The sequence below is a fragment of the Rutilus rutilus genome (assembly GCF_951802725.1).
Source record: "Rutilus rutilus genome assembly, chromosome: 10".
Lineage (NCBI taxonomy): Eukaryota > Metazoa > Chordata > Actinopteri > Cypriniformes > Leuciscidae > Rutilus > Rutilus rutilus.
This window is the reverse complement of record NC_140215.1, coordinates 19207917-19217065: the sequence shown is the minus strand read 5'-3', so window position 1 is coordinate 19217065 and position 9149 is coordinate 19207917. Positions and strand designations below refer to the sequence as shown.

The 9149-nt window shown below is 36.6% G+C and overlaps 1 protein-coding gene across 1 annotated transcript; it reads right to left on the bottom strand.

The window, feature by feature from the left end:
* Window positions 1-609: 609 nt before the first annotated feature.
* On the bottom strand, window positions 610-6701 carry ackr3a (atypical chemokine receptor 3a). Its single transcript, XM_084420818.1, has 2 exons — window positions 6595-6701; window positions 610-3979 (listed from the first exon to the last, which is right to left on the bottom strand). Exons 1-2 carry the CDS (start codon window positions 6601-6603, stop codon window positions 2831-2833), a joined length of 1158 nt encoding a protein of 385 aa, XP_084276944.1. The 5' UTR covers window positions 6604-6701; the 3' UTR covers window positions 610-2830.
* Window positions 6702-9149: the final 2448 nt, after the last annotated feature.

The window sequence follows — 9149 nt, the reverse complement described above, 5'->3', positions numbered from 1 at the left end:
TAAAGCAAGTTTTGAGGGAAAAAAGCCATCAGAAGATGTTGAATAACAAGGCAGTTTATGAACAGCCGTTGACTGTGGCTGCAGAAGACTGTGTCATTTAGATCCAGCCGCTAATGCAACCTTAAGCAGTTTGCTCAGGCCTTGCTTGCAGGTGTCTAAATACAGGAAAGTGTTGGAAGTCGTCTACTACAGACCTGACATTGGTTGCACATGAAGTTCAGATCAGCATAAATCAGACTCTAAAGTGTCCTTGTTGGTGTGGAAATGCTGCTCAGCATTAGCTGACTGAGGTGAAAAAAAAATCAAGGTAAAAATTTTAAGAGTTTAAACCAATGAATTACTTGAAATGTACTCTTTGGAAACCTGCAAAAACAAAGAGGAATCATAGTTTTATAACTATTATATTATAATATTATATTATACTTTTATAACTAACTCAACTATTTATTGAGTCACTGAATCATTAACTCAACTGTCATAAACAAACCAAATGTCGATTGGGTCTAATATTGTTTTTATTATAAAAAAATATATGCTTGTGTGAGATTACTTAGCTAATTATTGTTTTGACAATTACCCTGAATAATCAACACAAAACAGGCTTCAGTCAGAAAGGTTTTATTATAAGTTCATCTTGAGAATTGTACTCTTGTTTATATAATGAAAATTCTAGTAAGAGTTTATAGGACAGCATGAGATACTTGAGATGGCATTTGTATTTCCAGTTACATCCCCTTAAGTTTCATCATTTTAAACATATTTTAGCTAAATTGAATAAGCAGAATGTGGTTAAATCTGCTTGACTGCAAGTTAATATCCTGTAGTTATGACCATCTTGAGACAGTATTTAAAACTTCTCTCACCATGACAACTTATGTTGTTGTACTATTGCAGTCATTTTATGATGCCTTTAGGGTGAAAATAAAAAGTGCCACCGTTGTTGAACAGATGGTAAACCAATCAAACAATAAAAAAATCAAACATAAAAGTCATGGCTAGATTGAATCCATATTACGTCCAGCTCAAGCATGGGTTAATCCTAACCATGCATTTTCCATCAGATACTAATACATATTTAAACAAGGACCAGTGATGTTAAGTTATTTCTCAAATTAAACTGAGATGAGGTTAATGTAATTGGCACTGTGAATCAAATTATTTCTTTCCAAGCACATTTAAGTATTCAGCATTCCACTCAAAACTATCAAAAATAAATGCCAAAGATAAATATAACAACATACTTAACTTACATTTTAGATAACTGAAATATACACATATATCAAAGACAAAATAAAGTAAATGCCCTTCCAAGTATACACGTTACAAGATGACAGCCAGTCAACAAACATAATTTACTCACATGAACAAAGCCTACAATGAAGTACACACACAGTTGCACATTAAAATCCAGTTGAAAATAAGTTATTTTTGTTCTATTCTTCAAACATGTTGGAATGTGCTGTTGTGGAGAACATGTGAACACTGTTCAAAATACAAAAGTAATGGCAATTCTCTTGCCACAGATACAAAAGCCCCACTTTCGTCAAAGAAATCAGTCAGTAGCAATTGAGCCACATCTAAATATTAACACAATTAAGAAGAGAACTAGAACTACATTAATTTGCTGTTACAGTACGTTACTTACATTTGTATATATTGCATCATAAATCATTTTATGATGATTGAAAGTCATCACGCATTTCTGAGAAGTGATTATTGGACACAATTATTTCGTTTCTTGAATGATACAGCACCAAGCTGTAGCATACAGGTTTCTCTAAAGTGACATTTTTTTGTATGAAGTATACATTTTTGGCTGCTAGTCAGATTGGAACCAATTGTGACCCTGGACCTGGGTCACATGGGTCAATTTTTTTAAATTGAGATTTATACATCATCTGAAAGTTGAAGAAATAAGCTGTCTATTGATGTATGGTTTGTTAGGATAGGACAATATTTGGCCGAGACAAAACAATCGAAACATTGAGAAAATCGGCTTTAAAGTTGTCCATTTATGTTCGCGATTGTGCTGCATTCACTCACAAAAATAAATGTTTTATATATTTACGGTAGGAAATTTACAAAATATCTTCATGGAACATGAACTTTACTTAATATCCAAATTATTTTTGGCATAAAAGAAAATTCAATAATTTTTACCCATTCAATGTACAGGGTGGGCCATTTATATGGATACACCGTAATAACATGGGAATGGTTGGTGATATTAAAGTCCTGTTTGTGGCACATTAGAATATGTGAGGGGGCAAACTCCTCAAGATGGGTGGTGACCATCACATATACTAATGTGCCACAAACAGGACTTTAATATCACCAACCATTCCCATGTTATTACGGTGTATCCATATAAATGGCCCAGCCTGTATTGTTGGCTATTGCCACAAATATACCCGTGCGTCTTGTGACTGGTTTTGTGATCCATGGTCACAATTGATTGGCTGAACATTCATGGTTCTGATTTTACAATAAAATCCCATCAGTTTTTGGCACATTTCAAATGAATTATTCACAATCTTTGGGGTCACTGTTGAGCATTAGCTGCGATTTTGATGTAAAACATGTTCAAATTCAGTTTTGTTTATATGAATCTAGGAAAACATGTCAGAGTGTTTCTGATTTCACCAGTCTTTGGCACATTTCAAATGAATGAATCACTATCTTTGGGGTCACTGTTGAGCATTTGCTGCAACTTTGACGTAAAACATGTTCAAATTCGGTTTTGTTTATCTAAATTTCAGGATAACATGCCAGACGAGTTCTTGTTTTGAAGCAGTGCAGAACTTCGGTTGAGGGTGACGTCTCGAGGGTCCTAATTCACAGCCATAGCGTTGCTCTCCGCTATTGCGTATTCTGTCTCGGTGCCCTGAGAGCCCTCCATGAGTCGCGCCAGCCCCGTACGGGTGGAGTATTTGAAGATGAAGGCTTTCATGAGGTCATAGCGGTAGTGACGGTGAGCAAAGCTGTAGACAACAGGGTTCACGCAGCAGTGCAGCAGCGACAAGCATTGCGTGAGGTGCAGAAGCACAAATAGGCCGTTCTCTGAACTGCAGCCCAACGGCAGCACATGTAGCATGGCTAGAGCGTCGGCTAACAGCACAGCATGATATGGTGCCCAGCAAGCGATAAACACCACTATGTACGTGAGGATGACCTTCCTGCTCACGCTGCGATCCTGGTCACCATGTAAAGGGGAATGAGAGGAAGAGGAAGCCAGAGCTTTTGCCAACAGTGCATAAGACACTGCAATAACGGGGAAGGGAATGACAAAACCAAGAATCACAAAACTCAGTTGAATGCCCACCATCCACTGCAAAGGGTTGTCCACTGGATATATAGGATGACACAAGGTCAAACGACTGTGTTGTGACTTTACGGACTGCAGGAAGTATGTGTCAGGTATTGAGGCGAATAAAGCAAGCAGCCATGTTAGCGCACACACTAAACGGCGTATTTGTCGTCCTCGACTGGGTGAAATCTCCTCCGAGCGTACCACCGAAAGATAACGGTCCACGCTCATGCAGGCCAGGAAGAAGATGCTGGCGAAAAGGTTGACGCTGAAGAGAAGATGTGTGAGCTTACAGGCCACCTGGCCAAACGACCAGTGGCCACCCTGTGCCAGCGAGCTCACCCACACCGGGAGAGTAGCAACCACACACAGGTCAGCCACCGCTAGGTTTAATATATACAAGTGTGTCTCGTGGTAATGACGCTCCGAGCGCAAGTTGACCCACACTACTAGCGCATTGGCGGCCAGGCCCACAACAAAAATGAAGGCGTAGAGGGTGCACATAGCATTGAGGAGAGCAGAATGATTGAAGGAGATGGGGCACATTTGCACTTCCACCCGTGTGCTGTTGTCATTGGCGTCTGTGAAGTTTAATTCTTCCCACATGGTGAATAATTCAGTCAGTTCGCTGCCACTTAGACCGATCTTTTCATTTGGTGGTGAAGACTGCAACTGTGGAAGGGGAATGAAAAAGAACCCATCAATATGGAGTAAAGTTTTCTCTGTTATGATTACCAAAAGATCTACGTCATTATATTATTAAATATCAATCATAAATACCAAATATTAATTTAATAACATGAACTGATGGGTAGAAAGTGGGATTGAGTAGAAAATAACTTTATTTAGTGTTAAATATTTGTGAATATTACACTAGCATTCAAAAGTTTAGGGTCAGTAAGAGAAATAAATGCTTTTCTTTTTAACGTGCAATTCATCAAATAATTCAAAAAATAAGTATAACATTTCCACAACTGTTTTCAACATTAATAATAATAGGAAATGTTACTTGAGCACCATATCAGTATATTAAAAAGATTTCTGAAGGATTATGTGACTATAAAACAATAAAATAGAAAACACTTGGTTTCAGTTTTTGATCAAATAAATGGTTTGATGAACAAAAGACTTGATTAAAAAATCTTAACAAAACCCCAGCATTTGAACTGTAGTCTATAAATACACTTTATTTAGCATTAAGCACATTCCTAAAGTATTGCTATGAACTAACAAATACTATTTTTTTCTCACAAGGTTAAAAGTGCAATCTGTTCAAAGAAAAGAACCATTTATTAAACTATTTATTTGACATGAGACCATCCAATCATCCAAGACAAACTTGTCTATGGCACTAGAGCCTTTCATATTTGTGAAATTGTCAAAGCATCCTATTATTATTTCATGGTTCAGTTCGGTTGGAAAGTTGACACTACTTCAAAAGCACAAAGCTGTTTGGCTTTAAGCCAGTCATGCTGAAGTACCCTTTAAGCTGGTTCTGCTTTTCAAAAATCAAAGTCACTTCACAGTGATTTCTATGAGCGAAGTAATTTCAGTTTAGGGATTCTGTCATGCCATCTTAAACATCTAAGTGGTCCTTTCTAAAAGACATGTTGCTATGTGGTTGGTGAGGTCACAGACCCTTGACCCTTGATTTCTCTAGGTCACTAAATCCTTTTTTAGTGGAACCTTCCCATCAGCAGAGCTGCAACAGTGGATGTGAATGTTAGTATAATGCTGTTCTAAATTAACGTAAATCTCAAAAAATATAAAATAAGCCTGCCTCATGTTGTGTTTCAAGACAAACCATAACACAAAGAGTGTGTGATTATGTTTAAATGTTATAAATGGGGTATTGAATTACACATTACTTTCCATTACAAAAGGAAATTACTCCACCTGTTACTCCGCCTGTATTCTGTTTGAAGTTCATTACAAAGTTAAATCTTATTGTTTTCCCTTTAGTAAGTACACAATAGTGCTGTTTGATAAAAGCTTTTATGTTTGTTTGTTTAAGAATGGTTTATATGCTTTCGCCCTAAGAGGAAACAGTTTAGGAAGTTTGTAGCACAAAATGTAATTGATGAATCGTTTAAGGACGGTAACATGTGGAGATACACATGCAAACACTCTTTGCCTTCTCTCTACTTGTCTCATTGTCTCTCTTTCGGTCTTTATATTTAGTTATTTATGCATAAATATAGCCTACTCAAGGCTATCTAGATTATCCACTGTTCCAGCTCTGCATCTGACCATGTAAACTCTGAATCTAAATGTACCTTGGGCTCCCAGCAGTACACAGTGGTAAGCAGCAAGTACACTGGAGCGCCAAAGGTCAAATACTTTGTTACAACAAACCCCTTAAGGGCCTTGAACCTGTAACACTGCTCTTGTTGGCAGGAAGTAGGATATGTCGAATAAATCATGATTTGCGCAAAACCGTGAATTATCTTTGAAAGACTATATGACATGCTAAAGATCCAATTAGATTACCTCTGTAGTGCCTCTTTAATTTCTGTTCATAAGTGAGCACATACAGTGCAAGTTCTCCATGAACACAGCAAATGTTTCTTTCTTTTCAATTAAAATGAAGCGCATTTCTGTTCCTGCTTCCCAAGCCAATCTTCTGTTTCGAATGAATTTATTTATTTTTAAGTTATGGATTTCGACAAATGTAAGCAGTATAAAGATACATTGAGTAAAGCTCTACGCATGAACTGATGTCAGACTGAAATGCAGAAAGCAGAATAATGTAAAAGCCAAACCATGGACATAATGAAATATGATGCACAATCTTAACATAGTTAAAGTTGGGTCTTATAGTAGAGCTTTGTGGAATTTAATTGTGACCGTGTCTGATTATTTTTTTTTTTTTTTTTTGCGTAAAACCCAAATAGGCTACTGTGTAGGCTACTACCACAGTATTTATCCAAATTGGAAGAGCACGAGCATAGTGTTGCAATGATTAGCCAACGTCCTCAATTATACGCGACTTCTGATGCCGTTATTTTGCGCTTTATAAGAATTCACGCTGTAACTATAGCCTAACTTATACTCAGCACAACTTCGTTTTGCTGAAACATTAACTATTTGCTTACAACTTTATTACGAAGCCATATTACACTAACAAAAGAGACATCCAGCAGAAAGAGCTGCTTAAAAATCCCAACCTTAACATATCGTCTAGTGCAGTGCAGGTGTCTGAAGCAGGCAGTAGACTAACTAATATAGCCTACTAAAACTCTTGTCTCAAGTTTTTATCGTTCTTTAGGACAAACGATGTTGCTCACCTCTGTCATTTTGCCTTTAATGCTTGGTCAGTGCGCAAAATTAATCCACGGATTCGTTCTTATCAGCCGATGATGAAGCGATCCCGTCGTCGATCGCTTCTGCTGCAGGTTGTTTAAATAGAGTGAATGAAAGTGGTGACGCCCATCTACGCCTGACAATAGCAGAGCTGCGCACTAGCCTACCTCAGTCTGAAGTCTGAACACGCTCATTGAGTGACCACGACCTGGAACGCGGCTCGCCAATGAATGCCCCGAATCCAATCATAATGTGGTGCCCCCATTAAAAAACGACAACAACAACAACAAAAAAACTTATAAATTTAAAAAAATAGTTTTTTTTTTAATGATTGAAACCATATTTTGTTTCTATATATTATATTATATTTATAGGCTATATATACTATATATAATATAGCCTATTATACACGTTTGGCAGGCGCTTTTACAAAGGGCGGTTTTGTACAGTTTGAGCTACAGGAAAAGTCAAAAATACATTTTATATTTCAAATAAAATTCTGTATAAATATTAAATATACAAATTATAAATTCAAATATTATAATCGTAAAACAATAAATAAAACAAAACAAAAAACTAATACAATACATTAAAAATAATGTTCTTTATTTAAAAAAAGTATTGTTTGTCTTTTTTCTTTTTTTGTAACATGAGGTGTCTGACACCTCAGAGCTCTGAGGTGTTTGTCTGACACCTCAGAGCACTCATTTCATGCATGCCTGATTATACATTATGAAACATAACCACCCAAAACGACAATCAAAAAAAATAATAATAATCACTACAATCAAAACCACTATAGTAGCAGGAAGAGTCTGCACTGCAAAACCTCAAAGCAAAGGCGTGTATCTTTACCAAATGCGATCATGTAAATAAAATGAAAATATAAAAAATTATGAAATAAAGCATTATATGTCTACTATTGTTGTAGGGTAAGGACATGTGGATGGATATGTAATGATTTTCTTCATTATCTGACAGAGAGGGTCTGACCTCATGAAGGACATGAATCGATAAAGGGGGTGATTGTTTCCATTATAAGAACTTTCATGAAAGGGCAGCCTCAGCATGCACGGATATCCATTGTTCCCAGCTATCAAAAGTATCAGAGCACATTTCAAAAAGTCACTGATAAGCATCTTGGTTCTCCTTAACACTTGCCAGCTTCTTTATCTGAGCTCCTTTTGGTGGAGGCTTTGAAACAGAGATTGAATTCTGTGAATTAAGCAGGGAAGAGAGCAGGGGTCCAAAGCTGCTGGAACAGAGCACAAAATCTCTCTCTACTTTTCAAACACACACTTTCCCTCCATTGCTAAGCAACAAGAACAAAAGACCTTTAAATAACTTCCTGCAGTGGAGGCTTAATTTGTTTATTTAAGAAAACTGTATAATTTTGTCAATTGGTATGGTGCAACATTGTAGCTGGACTAAAGCATCCAGCAGATGCCTCAATAAACATGGAAGACAGGTGGTGACAGCTGAAGGTTGAACTGCTCTGGATAAACTTGTCCAAAGGTGTCACTTGGGTCATGACCTCTTCTGCTTTAAGGTCAAGGCCAGGAACTGGAGATCACATCGACTCTCTGAACAACTCGCTGCTGCCCAGCAGATAACTCATATGCAAATATGTAACTTCTTACCATGAACTTACTTGGAAATGGTTTATATAAGTGTTTTCTTTCTGAAGTTGATTCCCTGTTATAAGAGTTAAATGAAAGTTAAGTAAAACATAACAGAAATTGTCTCTTATTTCTCTGTTTATGTCTTTGTATTTGTTTTTTCCAACAATTAGACACCTAAAAAAATCTCTAAATCCTTTTGTGTATTTTACATCTATTATGTATTTCATAGGTAGAATCAACATTTTTAAGTAGGCCTACATAATAATTAGTCCTGTAAGCTGGTAGATTATGTTTTTATGAGGTGTCAAATATTTTTTCTGGTACATAACAGAATTGTGGGCTTGGTATAAATTTGGCTTTAATATGTCTGAGACTTTTTATTGACCGAAAAGAAGATAATTAAAAACAGAATGCATGGAATCCATCATCTGACAACATGAAACATGAATTTATTTTCTATACAAAGACATCATTTTACATGAGCATTGCTACAACAAATCAGAAAATAATTATATAACTTTTAAATTCCACGGTTATTGGTCACAGTTACATGAACTAGTGACCTTTGCAGTTTTCATACATTAAATCACTAATTAATTGCATCATTCCATTATGATATTACTACTTTTAGGAAAGCAGGAGACATTTACTGTGGTTTGATTTATCAGTTTCTGTCTGGCCAATTTCAGTCCATTTATTCTACAGCTCCCAGACACTTAACAGCTCACGTTCTCTACTTGATTGAAAAACAGCTCAGCTGGTACATTTGGGCAGTTATGTAGTGTAACCAATAGCAACTCCCATGGCAGCAATTTGCCAAGCAAGGTCTTGGTATTTGTTTATACGGGCATACTATGCTTCTCTCACAAGCACGGAATCCACAACTCACACTTCATTAGAGTGATGAACAGCACCAG